Here is a 16922-nt window from a genome sequence, read left to right as displayed (position 1 = left end):
ATGCAGAAGATTCGCTTATAATGAGAAACCAAGCCTTTTTTTATCTTTTTTTTTAAAAGAACGTAAAAGCATTAGAATTGAATTGATTATTTTATTTTTTAAATTTTAATTAATATATAATTTTTTTTCTTTTTAACTAATCATTTAAAATTTAAAATTTATATTAGATTAGTCATCATAATTTTTATAATAATAAAATATTATTATTTTTTATTATTTATATTTTTTTAATTAATTAATATTTTATTTTCATAATTTTCAATAACTTCTAACAAATCATATTTATTTTTATTTTTACAATCTAATAATCTATAATATAATAATCTCATGTGTATAAAATGATAAAATCTCATATGAATAAAAATATCATATCTATAATATAATAATTTCAAAAAATACTTTTAAACTTGTTATAATTCTTTTCATATTTAAAAAGAAGAATGAATTTACTGTAACTTATAATTTAAATGGAAATAATTTTACTAATTTAATATGAAACAAATATAGATAATATTTACTAAATTTAAAGATGAAAAGATATTTGAATAATCCAATACTAATGCTTTAATATCATCATTTTATAGGAATATTTTAAAGTTAATTTAAATTTTAAAATAAGATAAAATGATTTTAAATAAAAGATAAAAGTTAAAAAAAATTATTTTTTAATATTATTATTATTTTAAAATTTTAAAAAACTAAATTAAAATTTTAAAACATTAAATGATTTATTATATAAAAATTTATAAAATTTATAATAATTAATAAAATAAAATAAAAGAATTAATAGTTGCATTGAATTGTGCGTCTAAACTCAAACTCAAACATCTAGTTATTTTAATTTAAATAAAAAATGATAAACACACGTTTTTAGTACCTATTTTACCCTCTTCCAAACAAGATTTTGTCCCTCATCTCCTTCTCCCCTCCTCTCTCTGATTCGACGGCAACCCATAGCCCTCGTCGCCGGGGCTAACAGAAGGATTCCACAGAGACCACTTCGGATGCTTCCCGAAAGGGACATGTCCGTAGCCCTTACTATTCCGGCTCCGCCGCCGTCTCACTGGCGGGACGAGGACAACGGCCCCCTTTTAGATTACGGAAATGGTAAGTTTTCCATACATTAAATATATGGCACGGTTATGGAAATTGTCTGGTTGTTGAGCAATAAAATCGGGAAAAAGAAAAGGAAAGTTTGGAATATCGAATTGAGGTTGGGAGTGCAGTGGGGGATCATATGGTTTGGTTTTTACTTTTATTTTCGTGATTTCTAGGCATCCAAAAGAGGAATTTTAAGTTTCAATATGATGATCATGATGCAAGTGAATCTGATTGGTGATTTGATTGGGACTACGCAATGGCAATGGTTGCCCAAGTGTCTAACTATTGCATAAGATTATGGTTTAAATGTTGAATTACTGGCCGTCATCCTTCAAGTTAGAAAATTTCTTCATGGAATTGCTTAGAAAGAAATAAGAACGAATATGTTGTGAGGATTCTGGTGTTTTAACTTTAAGGTAAAAGTGAGCTTAGAAACTTAAATCAGAATTATAACACTGCACTTGGGCAGGGGCGGAACTAGGATTTGGTGCGCTGGGGGGGGGGATTAGCAAAGTGTATCGTATCTAGGAGTAAACAGTAACCAAGGTAACAAAGTGTGTCACCAATATTCAACATTAACCATATAAGGTAGTTATCTAGGGACAACTAAATTATTCAAGCCGCCAATCTAAACCTCTCACTTGAGCTCCATTGGACTTAAGTGAACGATAAAAATTAAGATATCAATAGTTATGTGAGATTTGTTGAAACAAACGATAAAAATTGAGTAAACAAACAATAAAAATTATCTATGTGGTTTTATCTTTGCCTTCACTCCTAATTGTTAATTCGATGGTAGTACATATATACTTACTAACAAAACTATGCCAAATTAATAAATTAGCTAGTGGAAGACTTGAAAATAAAGTGTAAATAAATAGAAAAAATGAGGTCATAGATTTACCAAAGAGCTTATAAAAAGAGACCAAGATATTTTCTTACCTCTTATGAGATGTGAAAAAAAAAGAGAATGTGAGATTTTATTAATGACAAAAAATAGGTGTGAGTATGAAAAATTGTTGAAAAACTAAAAGAATCAGGAAAATATGGGTTTACAAAAGAGGATCAAGGAATTAGAGGAGTAAAATCAGGAATCGTACCACGTTAATCCAGTTGAAGTTTCATATCAGGAAGGCTCATGAATGGGTGCTGTAATTTCGGGATTTCCAGTTGTAGCTGCTGTTTTGAAGGGCTCATGAAGATGTGCTGCATTTTCGGGATGTCCAGTTGGATTTGGTCTAACACTAAACTAAGTACTAAGTAAGATTTTTGAAAATGTATATTTTTTTTTTTGGGGTTGGGGGGAATTATCTTTATATTAGGACATCTTTGAAAAACCATATACTAAAACAAGTTCTTAAAAATTTTTGGGGGGGCTATCATCAATGTAGGTCCGCCCCTGAACTAGGTGTTAAACTTTGGGCTCTTTGATTTGGCGCCTTTAATTATTGGGTGCTTCTACTCAGTCAGCCTCATGATTTTTTTCCCCTCAAAGTTACCACTAGTGCAACTGCACTTTTATTTTTCCTTTTTATTTCAAATATTTAAACATCTTTGAACATTTAAAAAAAACATACAAATTCACTTGTAGTCACTTCCTTAACCATTAAGAAAAAAATAAAATAAAATACACGAGCTGTCAAAATGAGGGGCAAAATCATGGGGCTAAATATTATTATCATTAATTATTTATTTTCTCTTGTTCTTTTGGTTTATTACTTAGATAAGCATTCATTTGAGTTAGAGCTCATTGGTTTATTAAATTTATTTGTATTTCCCCCCTTTATATTGGAGGCATATTAGGCCATATGGGATTGGCAATGGGATTCCTCCTTTTCTTTTGAAGTGCATGAGATCAAAGTTTTATTGTATGTGAACAAGAGACTTCACGATTTGGGCTAGCTGCTGCTTTTAATATTCAAGAAACTTAATTCGAACATTGGCATGCCATTTGTGCTGATTTGAATTTTGAGTTAATTGTGTCAGGGGAGTCTTTGACTTAAAATTCTTGGTTATCTTCAAGTTTTCAGATTGCTTACAGGTTAAAGTTACATTTTGTCTCGGGTAGGGGGGCTCTTTGACAAACACTTTTCGTTTTCTTCAAGCTTTGAAGAATCTAGCTTGGAGAATGGAATGGAACTTTTGTTGAATTAAAGACTTATGCCAATTGAGTTTGAGGGATCCTTGTTTAGAATTTTTGCTTTCTTTCTAGCTTTGAGGAAGTAATCCTATGCAGGAGTGACACCTTTTGATTTCTTTCCATCTCGAGAGACTCATACCAAGGTGTTCTAAGGACATAAATTTGGCTTCAGTCTCTCTCTTCCACCAATATATCTTGCTCTCCGTTGTGACTTTTGAACTCTTGAACAAATGTACTTTGGTTCTGTGATGTGATTCCCTTAATCCTACAATCACTAACCTTTGTCTATCGATGCTTTTTCTGTGTGTTTGATCCAGATGCAGGAAAAGAGGATATGTTGATAACAGATATGGATGGAGAGGCGTCCACTTCTACTAAAACTGCTCCCTGCGAGAGCAAATATCACATAAATGCTGTCAAATGCTTTGGGGTGGATCTGTCCCCGGATACTGTTGCGGTTGCTATGGTATATTTTGTACAAGGCGTCTTAGGGCTTGCAAGGCTTGCTGTCAATTTTTACTTAAAGGATGATTTGCATCTTGATCCTGCAGAGGTATATGATTTTAACTGGTTCTGTTGATTGTCGTATGAGTTTTAGGTTAGATATATACGTATTTTAAAGGATGATTTGCATCTTGACCCTGTTCCTTCCTTCAATGGTATAATTTTGAAGAGGAAGTTGGGACCCTTTTCTAACGGTCCAATATCTCAACTAATGTCATCAATATACTTTCTGCTTATGCAGAATTTTGTTTGAAAGATTAGGGATTCATCTTTATGATAAGCGAATCAGTTAGATTTCATGTTATATCTGAAAGGCTGACAAATTATATGTTGTTGACTAGACAGCTGTCATATCTGGTTTTTCAGCATTACCATGGCTTATCAAACCACTATATGGGTTTATTAGGTGCGAGTCTATTTACTATCTGCCCCCAAATTTCCTCCCCATGATTAAGTATAGATACTTTCATTTCTGAACCTCATTCAAAGATTTTTTTGGTCACTGCAGTGATTCTGTCCCACTTTTTGGTTACCGAAGAAGATCATACCTTATTTTATCAGGACTTCTTGGTGCGTTCTCATGGAGTTTGATGGCCACCTATGTCGACAGCAAGTATGATACTGCTATCTGCATACTTCTAGGATCACTTTCTGTAGCCTTCTCTGATGTTGTAAGTATCACTTGTGAATTATATTACTTATGACTTGGTTATTATAGAAGCTATATATATCCTATGTGTTGCAACCCAGGTGTTTTCACACACTTGCTATCAATGGCAGAACCCAAGGCTTTCCATATATAAATTTGTAACAAGATATGATTTTGCGTCTTGAGTGCCCAAATATATCATGCCCCACTTTCAAAGTAAGCACCTATAGTTGCTATTGATATGAGGCAACCCCATATCCTCGTAGAACAAAGGTGGAGCTTGTCCTGAGATCAAGTGTAATAACTTTTTTTTTTTTATCAGTGACATCATGTGTAACTAATAGAATGGGAAGAAGTAACTGCCTTAAGAGCTACGACCATCCTCCCACCCTCTGAATGGCCAAGAAGGCATGAATTGTTATGTTGCTAGATGACTTATTAGAACATATCCGAGTACATTACATGTAATTGATGGCTGGGCTTGATGCCTAAATACTATTAATGACAAAACTATCCAGTTGGCTTCCCTTTACAAGGTCCATCTGTGGAGGGTTTTGACAGCCTATGTTGATGATGGGGAGTAAATTTTGTTTGCTTGTTTTCAAAAATGCATCTTTGGCGTGTTGTCTTCTTGGTTTCTGTGGCTTCCATTTACAAGGTCCATCTTTGTTGGATTTTGACAGCCTATGTTGATGGTGGGGAGCAAATTTTGTCTGCTTGTTTTCAAAAATGCGTCTTTGGTGTTTTGTCTTCTTGGTTTCTGTGGCATACTTCACAAATTGTGTCAAAAACTGAAGTATGTTGTAGGTTGTAGATTCCATGGTCGTAGAAAGGGCTCGTGGTGAGTCACAAAGCATGTCTGGGTCTCTCCAGTCTTTGTGTTGGGGATCCTCAGCTATTGGTGGAATTGTGAGCTCCTACTTTAGTGGCTCCCTGGTGGATGCTTATGGTGTAAGGTACCTAAGGTTTTTGTATGGATGTAATGCCCTCCCACTGATAATCATTTGAAATAGTCATTTTGGTTACAATTGTCACGTTTCAGGTATGTTTTTGGTATCACTGCTTTGCTACCACTGATTACTTCTGCAGTTGCTGTCCTTGTAAAAGAACAGCCTGTTCATCTAGCAAGAGGGCAACATCTTTCTTCTACCAGCCTTGATTTTCTTGAAAGTTCAAAACAGAACATTACTCAATTGTGGGATGCTGTCAAGCAGCCCAATGTTCTTCTTCCTACATTATTTATATTTCTCTGGCAGGCAACACCACACTCAGACTCTGCTATGTTTTACTTCACGTATGTCCAATGTGAATGCTTTTCATGGGCGCTTCTAACTTTTTAAATTAATTATTAGCGTCTTCCTTAATTATGCAACATTTGTCACAGCACAAATAAACTCGGCTTCACCCCAGAATTTTTGGGGCGTGTCAAGCTTGTTACTTCAGTGGCATCACTGCTTGGTGTTGGACTGTATAATGGATTTCTGAAGAATGTTCAGTTGCGGAAGATTTTTCTTGTAACAACAGTTATCGGATCAACTCTTGGAATGACTCAGGTTTTAACATTGACTCCCTTTTAAGGCTATTTATAATGATATAAGTCTGGTGTGAATCTGGATTGAGAGTGCTTGCTGCCTGATGGTCATTCTTATCTCCTATTTCTGGTTGTTCATCAGGTTTTCCTTGTAACGGGATTCAATCGGAAGTTTGGTATAAGTGATGAGTGGTTTGCAATAGGGGATTCTCTGATTTTAACAGTTCTTGCTCAGGTGTACATTTAACCTTACCTTCTTACTTCTCTGCACATTCATTAGGAGTTGTTTCTTGACTTTTGCTGTGACACTGATGTGGTTAATATGATTATTTGGGTTTCAGTTCCTATTGCATGGATGCCACTGTCTCCAGAGCATAGTGGTACTGTGCATAATGGTTGGAGAATTGCTTTGATCGCATTCCATTGACTGCTTACTAAGAAGCTGTTTTAGTTCTATTGAAGAAACATTCCATGCATTTGTAGGTTTAAAGAAAGCCATAGTAAAATCATCTGGGCTCAGTGTTCTATGACTAATTATACTTTTTACCATTTTGAGGACCTCATTCTCTTCAAATAGACTGTCAAGCCCGTGGTCATTTTTTCAAGATAGTTCATCTTATCTAGATACTATTAACAAGATACCATTTATTTTTGTTTTGATTGATCTAAGAATGACTACTTGGATTTCCTGATATGTGCTCTTTAACTATTTTATTGCTTTTTTTTTTTTTTTTGCAGGGAGTTTATCCTGCTACCAATTCTGTTATGAAATTAATTACTAATTTTCTTGCAGGCTTCTTTCATGCCTGTTCTTGTGCTGGCAGCAAGATTATGTCCAGAGGGAATGGAAGCCACACTTTTTGCAACACTCATGTCCATATCAAATGGAGGAAGCGTTCTTGGGGGGCTGATAGGTGCTGGTCTGACCCAGCTCTTTGGTGTTACTAAAGATAGATTTGATAACTTGGCTTCTTTGATAATCCTTTGTAATCTGAGCTCTTTGTTGCCTCTGCCACTTCTTGGCCTCCTTCCACGGGATAATGATGATGCCAATGAGGAAAGTGAAGATATTGAGATGAAGTCTAACTGAGTTTTGATTGTCTGCCTTATTCTCCATCAGTCTCCTTTGAGCCCTTGGCAAAACTGTAAAAAGCTTTGTAATCTACTGTTGCTCGAGAGAGAGCGTTTGTAGATATCACGATCTTTGTTACGCTATTTTGTGTTGGAAATGAAATTTCAAGGTTAAGTTCTGTTCTAGTGGCTTTGAGAAGGGTTTTTCTTGCAGCAACTTCATCCCATTGCTGAATGGGAGGATCAAGGTTTCTTATTCTGCTGGGTGCTGTTCTTTCTATTCAAGAGTAAGTTTGCTATTTCCTTTCTTTTTTCCCCAGAGAAACTGATAATTTTGTTGAGCTTCGTTTGCACAAGGTCTTTTGCATTTGAGTAAAGATTTACGTACGAGGAAAATACACAGGAAGAAAAAACAGGGGGCATGAACGGTGTTCAAGTTCATACAGTGTTCATGTCCTTGACTCGAGCTTTTGTTTTTTTCTTCTTGAGCTGTGTCTAGGTCCTGCAGCGTCCATGGTTCTAGTATTAGCATTTCTGATCTCGTTACAGAAATTGTGAACGTGAAGAAAGACATCTGAGTGGAGGGGTCCAAATATTATTGAAATAAAATCTCTTTACTATTGACAAACTAAACAAATAGAAGTGATTAGTTAAAATAGTTAATTTTTACGTATTTTTTGCAAAGTCCACTGAAGTGATTGGCCAAAATAGTTATTTTGCATTAAAAAAAAAGAAGTGATTTAGCTAATCATAGTAGTCAAGTGCATAAAGAATACGCAAAAGTGACTACGTATAAAGTTTTTAATAAAGAAATATTAGTATTTTGAATTTTTATAAATATTATGAGCCTTTATAAGGAGTGAGGTTTTCCATTCTCCAAATAAAATTGCTCAATCAGTTTTTTCATTATAAGTGAAATACACTCACCCACACAATTAAAAATACAAATTTATAATTTTTTTTAAGTGATGATTGGTAGCTGCCCACCCCTTCAGGTCTCTGGACCACCCTTTGGGCTGCCTAGTGAACCAAATATGTTGGCCGGCCACTCTTGGAGTGGCTAGAACCACCCGACGTTGGGGCGGTTGGCTACCACTTTTAAGTGATGTTTGGCTACCACTAGTTGGGTGGCGTTGCCCCCTCGAGGGAGGCGACCAAAGGTAGTTGGTGGTTGTGGTTAAAAGTGGTTTAGGATTAGAATATAATTTGAAATCTTAAAATTTGAGGTTGATATTTAAGGATTTTAGAATGTGAAAATAATTGTTTTGTTTTGTATTTTTAAATAGAAGTAAAATATATACTTGACGAGATTGGAGGGTGAAATCCTGCGAGAAGGGGGCACTCTTACTAGCAGTAACATAAAAACAAGAGAAAGTTGAAACTGGTTACCATCGGAACTTGAGAAGCAACAGAAGGATGTAGTAGCCCTTCTCTGAGGAGATGACCAACGTAAGGGACATGTGATGAGATTAGGTGATTGTGCAGTCCACATGGTGGGGGCCTTGGAAGTGGCTACCCAAAGCTCTGTAATGTCAATTGTCATGTGTTCCTGTCCAAAATTCTCAATTTCCAACAATATTTCCAAAAATAGGGTATACCCCCACATTTCCCACTTTTGAACTCTTGGAGCCTCACCGCAGATGCACATGCAAGATTGTGTTGGTTTTCCCGGATTTCAAACCCCGTTCACACTCTTTTTTTTTTTCTTTTTGGACGATGAAGCTTTGTACTACATTAAGATGGTAATAATGTAATATGCTGAGGTGATGAGAAAGAATATTTTTCATCATTTTTTTTTTTTTTTTAAGTCTCAAATTCTCTATTCATTTCCTTAAATATAATGTTGCATAGAATGCCCTGAGCAACAGCTGGTAGGGCTCAAGCCAACCTTGTCAAGTGACTTGATTTGGTTTGTGAAATGAGATGAGATGGTTTTAAATGAAAGTTAAAAATTGAATAAAATATTGTTAAAATATTATTTTTTAATATTATTATTGTTTTAGAATTTGAAAAAGTTGAATTGGGTTTGAAAAAATTGAATTATTTATTATATTTTGTGTGAGAATTTAAAAAAGTTGTAATTATGAGATGAGACGAGATAAGATAAAACACTCTTTGAATCCAAATGAGCTCGATACGCAATTCAGAAAGAAAAATGACGACATCTTCTTAAAAGCTTTTCATATCGGGGGAGTTGGTATTAAGATATAAAATAAATAATAAAATCTAACTCTTCTCATTAGTTTAAGATTTTGAGACAAGTGGTGATTTTACATGATATTAAAATAAAAATCTTGAGTTCGAATCCTGACTCCATACTCTACTTCATTTAATTAAATATTTCACGCTTAAGTTTTTTAGACAAGTTAGTGATTTTATATAGTTGGGAGCTGAATATGTTGTTGAGTCCCAAATGATTGAAGCTGATTTAATAAGAAAAAAGTCAACAATTCCTTCTGATAATAATTGACACACCATACCCTATACAATAAAATCCAGCAAAAATACTCTGCAGAAACCAATACATTAATCACATATTGCTTTCAATTTATATTTATATATTGAATTGTGTGACAGGAACTGTTGCTACATATCAATGGGCGGGCCATGCTAGCTGCTAATAAAGGTGTTCTTATTCGCAGTTGTACGCATTTGCCATATGCAGTGGCAACACCCTTTTAATTTGATTGCCCCCCTTCTTGGCTTCTATCAATTATTTTTATTAGAGAACAGATCAGATATATATATATCTATACTTATTATATAAGTGGCTATGAAACGGCCACTAAACGGAAATTCTTGTTTTCCGTTATCTCTCCGTTAACTCAACGTTAGATCACGGTAACAGCTTTGAAAACAGCAACTTTCTTGTCTTTTGTGTGCTCTGGATTGAAATCGTAAGATCATTATTCACGAATGTGGCCAGACTTGTAGAGTATCCTCACGTTTCTTCACTGCAGCATTACATATAGAGAGATGTTTTTCTTGGGTTGCGAGCAAACTAGCTGGCCATTAAAGCATGGTATATCTACGAGACACAGCACCACTACCAACATGGTTTTTTTTTTCCTTCAAGACCACCCTTATCAAGCACTTACATGAACATGCTCTAAGCCTATAATGGCCAAAAAAGCAGTACGGGTCAAGAAAAAAAAGAGAATATTTTAAGTCAATTAATTGTTTTACAAATACTTCTTTTTTAGCAATATTTTAAGGTAATTAGACTTTTAACTTCTTCATTACCAATATATATAATGACTAAATTATCAATTAATACGGATAATATGATTTCATAAAAATCTATCCAATAAAAAAACTCATGCAATATCTGGAAATACATAAATAAAAATTAGTTAGTTATTAACATAATTCTAAAATTATGAAATGTCAGCTAATCAAATGTTATAATAAGTATTGTTATTGTTATTGCTAAAAAATGTAAAATATATACTAAAAAATATAACAAGCTGGTCCTTACTTATAATTTTTATTTGCCACTTGCTTTGAAGAACAAATAAATTTTAGTAAATATTTTATTTAAGAATTCTCATATGTGATGATATTTTTTGATTTGATATATTATTTTGTTATATTCGTTTCATTTTTATTTAAAGTATAGATAATTTGATTGCTTGTATTGTTCAGTGTAGAAATCAATGAAATTATTTATTGATTGTTTATTGAAATTAAAATTGTTTATTGATTAAAATTTATATTTTTTTTAAGAATTACATTATTTTTTAAAATTAACCATTTCAGTAAACTAGGCAAACGTGCTTATCCTGCACTAGTATATATATATATAGCAATGATGATCCATGATATTTTATATGGCTGAAATCTACGTACCAAATGGTTCCCTTTACTTCCATTTCCCATAACTTTAAGCAGAAAATCTCAAGGCCTATTAAAGATGAGATGCAAGCGCCGAATGATTGATTGAGAGAGGAGATTGGTTGAGTGGTGGGGAGATTAAATTACAGACTGCATGTGGGATGCCATGTGAAAGTGCATCAATTTTTTGAACAAACTCCATTAATAATACTATTATTGTAAAAACATACTTCAAATATCATAATGGAGGAACCGAACAAGATGCCACGTGAGAAATCATTGACCCTAACTGAAAAATGGATAGAGATCTAAAAGCCGAATTTCTAAAATATAAAATAAATAATAAAATCTATATCTTTTCATCAGTTTAAATTTTTGAAATAAGTGATAATTTTATATAATATTAAAGCAGAAGTCTTGAATTCGAACCATGACTCTATACTTTATTTCATTTAATTAAGTATTCTACGTGTTGGACAATTTATTGAGAGGGAGTTTGGCTCATATAAAAGGAAGAGTGTTAAGATATAAAATAAATAATAAAATCTACCTCTTTCTATTGATTTAAATTTTTGAAACAAATGATAATTTTACCGAAATAATTATGCAAATGAAGTTAAAAACAAATTATTGGTATTATTTTTATATATAATTATTATCACGATATAGATCGCTATTTAATGTACAGTTTAAAATAATACACAAGAATGCATGGAATCGCGGTACAAACAGAAAACGAGGTGACTTTTGTTGTCTCTTCTGTTTTCACCTTCTTCTTCTTCTTTTTTTCTTTCTCCTTTCTTAATGGCTTACATGGAATGCTTGGTATGGACTCGTCAGCATACGCAATGAGCTGAGAAGCTAGACTTGAAATGATCAGTTTCTAGAGTTCAGTACACTTATCAAAGAATTGTTCTCCGAGAGTTGATTTTCTTCATAGCAGTTTGGAAATCTTACGGGAATGCAACATCTAAACATACTAATCTCAGTTCTGTAGAGAGATTAATGCAATCATTAAGATCTGTTTGGATTCAGAAAGTATTTTATCACATCTCATCTCATTTTGTTATTATAACTTTATCAAATTTTCACACAAAATATACTAAATAATTTAATTTTTTTAAATCTCAAAATAATAATAATATTAAAAAATAATATTTTAATAATATTTTTTTTAATTTTTATCTAAAACTATCTCATCTCTGCACTCTGTCCACGATCGATAAGGAGCGAATAGAGACTTATAACAGGAAAATGTCGGCCAAATATCCAGTACTGGTAAACGTAGTATCATTGTAGCAGGACTATACCCACAAAGATTCTAGGATATTAGTCTTTGGACCTGCTTTGACACCTCTCCGACATGCAGCAAAAGGGAACAGCAAACCATTGTGGCCACTTAAGTTGCTGGACATCCACCGGGCAACCATTCACATAACAAGATGGATGATTTGACTCGACTTTACGACGTGGCTGATACTAGGACATGGCGCCGATGGAGCTCTTCAACCTGAGGAGCTCCACATCCTTGGCCATGATGGCTCTTGTCTGCATGTGGACCGTCAAATTTGAACAATAGTCGACATGTTCATAATACATTCTGAACATTCTCTAATGCTACATTAATCTAGTAAAATCCAAATAGGAAGGGAAGACAAACTCTAGATAACTTACGTCTTGAGCTAGTAAAAGGCGTCTTATCCTTGATTTATATAGTTTACTGCATACGATTTGTCTGTTTTACTTTGAAAGAGAACATCATCATGGAACTCGTCACAGTTCAATGCGCTTGTTAATGCAGTAACGCTCTAATAGAAGACTCAAATCACATGACCTATACTTTAAAAGGATTAGTCAATGATACAATTAGAGCCCTATTGAAACTTTATAAAGAGCAAGAACTTCTCCTTCCTAAGCAATGTGGGATCCCATACACCACATACCCTTATCTATATCATATGTGATATTACAATCTACCCCCCTTAAATTCCCGACGTCCTTATCGGGCATGTCCATTGTAGGTGGCACGGCTCAAGTCCCACATTTCTGGTTGTGATAGGCTCTGATACCATTTGTAACGCCCCAATGGAAGACCCAAACCACATGGCCTATACTCCAAAAGGACTAATCAATGATATAATTAGAACCCTATTGGAACCTTATAAAGAGCAATAACTTCTCATTCTCCAGTAATGTGAGATTTCATACACCACCTACCCTTATCCATATCATATGGAGTATCACAAATGCTATAGAAAACCTACTTTTTGGGGCCATAATGGCATTGTCAAAGCGGTAATAATTATCAGATAAAAGTACAGTCAAAATGTTATGCATCAAATTGAGAAGGTTTTGTCCAGAAAATAGGTTGAGTCTAGTCAACCAACAATCAAAATGGGTCCTGTTAACTAGCATACAGGTTTAATTGGTAGGTAGATATTAAAACTGTTGGTGGAAAAGTGGCTAAAGAGAGCTTAGGAATAGACCGGCCTGTACCATAGTGTTAATCAAAGTAGTGTTAAAGATGTGTGTAGCCTATGGCTTGGATTACTGCAGGCTGCTGTAAGAAAAAAGGGGAAGGGGGTTTAAGCTATAAATAAAGTATGAGATGGGCTTCTCTGCATTTTCTTGGTTATCAATAAAATCTCTATATATTTCCAAGACTGCTCGATCGAGCTAGCAGTACTCGTGATTGAATTTTGATGGGGAGATGTGTTTGTATGCACGTTTGCATGTGTGTTTGTTTTCTTCATTGAATCTTGACAGTAGGCATGGCCCATCTATTTGAGTAGAAGTTGTCAAGGATCTAGCAAATCAAAATAAATGATGAATAATCAATGTTAGGTCAATTTCTCACTATTAATTGACAGTTTAAAAAGGTAATAATGTTTAGATCAGTTGGTTAATATTGATAAGGAATCTGCACGTTCATAACAATAAAAAAAGGAAACTGCTTGGATACAAAGGGATCCATATGCCACGTCAGATTTTTTTTTTTACTCTGAGAAATTGAGAATGCCCTCTCTCTCTCTCTCTCTCTCTCTCTCTCTCTCTCTCTCTCTCTCTCTCTCTCTCTCACACACACACATTTCTTTTTCTTCCTAGACCCTGCACGAAGACTATGTGTTCTTCATTGCCCACAACTCGTCACCGACAGTCCTCACTGAGACTTCACTCTCCGACGCCAGGTATTTCTCTCTCGTCCCATTTGAGTTGCCCTAACACAGTAACGCTTTTGAATTTTCATAGAGTTTTTGGATTTTTGGTAGGTTATGCAGGATAACTCTGTTGTGTTATCCCCGATTGTGGAAATGTGTCCCTTTTAAAGGCCCTATTAAAAAATCTAGATGAATCTCTCAAGGTTTCTTACTTCCATTAATCGACATCTGGTTTTTTTTTTTTAATGGGCATCTAGTTTGAAGCTATAACTTCCGTAAATGAGCACCTAGTTTAAAGGCCCTGTCCATAAATCAATAGAGAATGTTGATAGGAAAAAAAAAATTTCAAGAAAGCTAAAAGCAATCAATGTAGATAATTTTGTATATATAGAGTTTTTGGATTTTTCTCGAGTATGCATAATGGGAATTTGAAGGCTCTGTACAAATGGAGTTTACCTAATGTCGAAATGATCTATTATAAGCATTTCAGCATGCAATTTTTTTCATTGTCAGGATCCCACAAATATGGAAGAACTTTTCTATGAGTTGCTCCAAAAATAGTTGCAATAAATATAAAAAGAGAGAATAAATGGTAAGAGTGAAATATAATTGTGAGAGGTACATTTGTTGAAGATCCTACATATGTGAGAGTGAAAGAGATACTCAAGTCATAGAATAAACTTACCAGTGGCCAACGCAGGTGCTGGAAATGAGATGCAAGTGAGAAAGGAAGCTGAAACGGGATGTAGGGGTTGGAAAATTGAAAGAACGCTGAACAGGACGGGATGGACGACACAGTAGTCTGCAGCAACTTTCTAAAAAAGAATGACGTGGCATATTGCCACGTTAGTTTGTGGGATCCTTGTGTGGCCGTAGCGGCCCCCATAAAAAAAAAAAATTTTATACATCAGTTACTATTCACTACCCCACACTCTACACTCTATAAAAAACATCCTCACATTCTATATAAAAAAAAAAAATTATAGATGTAAAGTGTGAAAATAAATAAAAATTTATGCATAAAATTTTGCCAATAAAAATACCATTTTTTCTTGTAGTAAAAAACCATTCAAACGGTCAAATGATGCTAATAAAACAGCCCAATGGTAATATTAGACCATGTGTCCCACCCAATACATCCAAGAAGCCTCATGCCAAATTAAGTCCTTGCAACACATGCCGAACTAGGTCAACATGACCAGAGATGCAGGGCGGCTAAACCAACCACAAAATAAAAAAAAAGTTGGGAAAATTTTATGAATCCCCATCCTTCAATAATTGATTGGTTCCCTGTCAATGACGCTGAGACACTTTCAAATTGTATATATTGCGTCAAGAAAAAGGAAGAAAAGGTAAGAAAGAAAGAAATGAATTATAAAAGTGAATGGGGTTTTCAAAACTTTGCAGCATGTAAACAAAACAAATTAAGCAGCAACATGATCTATCGCATATGGGTGGTGTTTTATGTTTTATGTTTTATGTCAATGCATGTCTGTTTCTCATTTGCTAGGGCAAACAACTTAATTCACGTATGAAATTTGACTAGCTATCTAGGAGTACTCACATGAACAACAAGAATCATACCACCTTCTCTTTTCTTTTCAAATAAGAAAAATAGTTGGTTCCTCGTGATAATATGCCAAAACAGAAATGCTTTGGGTTTTGAATAGTTTTTATTTATTTATTTAATAATTAAAAAAATATTTTTTAATAATATTGTGAATATTTTATTTTTTAAAAAAATACATAAAATATAAAATAAAATATAAAATACATTAACTCGTGCCAAAAAGCGGTTTGCATTATTGCAAGACTGCATGGAAATCAATCTCAATGGTCAAGTTGTCAATTTTCTTGTTGCGTCACATTCACCTTTTTTGGGCTAGAGATCCTGTATATGTAAAAAGCTGAGCAATGCTACACAACTTCTCTAATTTCTGCACATTATTTTTTTTAAATCTTTATATTTTTTAATATTTTTAAAATTTTTTTTTTGAGTTTATTCTTTTTAAAATAATTTTATTTTTCTATTCATTATTCATTTATTAAAAATTTGATGAAAGAAAAAAATAATAAAATTTAAAAAATGTATGGTGTGTGGAGGATGGGAGATTGTGTAGATTTTTTCTAAAAAGCTTGGGATCTCACACCAATATAATATATATATATATATATATATATAATATAGATGTTTGTGTATTTGTTTTTTCTATAGGGGTATCTAAAACTATTTGTCCCACCTAATAATGTGTACATTCTCATTGTTAAAAATACGATAGAAATAATTAAATTTATATTTTCTCGTCAGATTAAGTTTTTGAGATAAATAGTAATTTTATGTGATTTTAAAGTAGAGATCTTGAGTTTGAATATCGATTCTACATTTTACTTCATATAATTAAAAATTCTACGTATTGAACCTACTAATTGAGAATGAGTCTAACCCACACGTGAGAGGTTATGTTAAAAATATGATTGAAATAACTAAATCTACATCTTCCTATTACCTTAAACTATTGAGACAAGCAATGATTTCGGACTCGTGTTCACATGTATGGATCAACTAAGTATGAGACCATATATGTATAGTTAATGGTTTCTAAATTATTGTTGGTGTTAGAGTAGTGGGATTTTGAGATCCTTTTACCTTGGAAGAAAGACAATATAAATTTATCTATCTAGAACTATTGCAAATTGAAAATAAATATGCATTTTTTATTAGACATAATAAATAAAAAAATCTCTCAATCTACCAAAATTTTGAAAAATGAAGTGCATGAGTATTTTATTATAGCATTAATTGTCGATGAAAACAATAATCCCTCTCCGTTTGATCTAATATCTGGCTGTTGAACCACCCAGGCCATTTGGTCAATGAAGCATCACTTTGATGGTGACTCTACTCTACTCTAATATATATATATATATATATAT

The 16922-nt window shown here is 33.5% G+C and overlaps 1 protein-coding gene across 1 annotated transcript; it reads left to right on the top strand.

The window, feature by feature from the left end:
- The first annotated feature begins 881 nt into the window (after positions 1 to 881).
- Positions 882 to 7192, top strand: LOC109005838 (folate-biopterin transporter 1, chloroplastic-like). The gene is made up of 9 exons (XM_018984899.2): positions 882 to 1107; positions 3559 to 3794; positions 4087 to 4151; positions 4254 to 4416; positions 5202 to 5350; positions 5437 to 5688; positions 5779 to 5947; positions 6068 to 6160; positions 6719 to 7192. Exons 1-9 carry the CDS (start codon positions 1005 to 1007, stop codon positions 7013 to 7015), a joined length of 1527 nt encoding a protein of 508 aa, XP_018840444.1. The 5' UTR covers positions 882 to 1004; the 3' UTR covers positions 7016 to 7192.
- The last annotated feature ends 9730 nt before the right edge of the window (positions 7193 to 16922 follow it).

The sequence above is a fragment of the Juglans regia genome, chromosome 12 (genome assembly GCF_001411555.2).
Source record: "Juglans regia cultivar Chandler chromosome 12, Walnut 2.0, whole genome shotgun sequence".
Taxonomy (NCBI): Eukaryota; Viridiplantae; Streptophyta; class Magnoliopsida; order Fagales; family Juglandaceae; genus Juglans; species Juglans regia.
Note: the sequence above shows the minus strand (reverse complement) of the source record. Positions and strands in the feature narration are given on the sequence as shown.

Excerpts from the sequence above, each read along its gene's own strand:
- LOC109005838 (XM_018984899.2), top strand. The coding sequence starts at position 1,005 with ATGCTTCCCGAAAGGGACATGTCCGTAGCCCTTACTATTCCGGCTCCG. Across the intron at positions 3,795-4,086 it reads TGCATCTTGATCCTGCAGAG|ACAGCTGTCATATCTGGTTT; the intron begins GTATATGATTTT and ends GTTGTTGACTAG. Across the intron at positions 4,152-4,253 it reads CCACTATATGGGTTTATTAG|TGATTCTGTCCCACTTTTTG; the intron begins GTGCGAGTCTAT and ends TGGTCACTGCAG.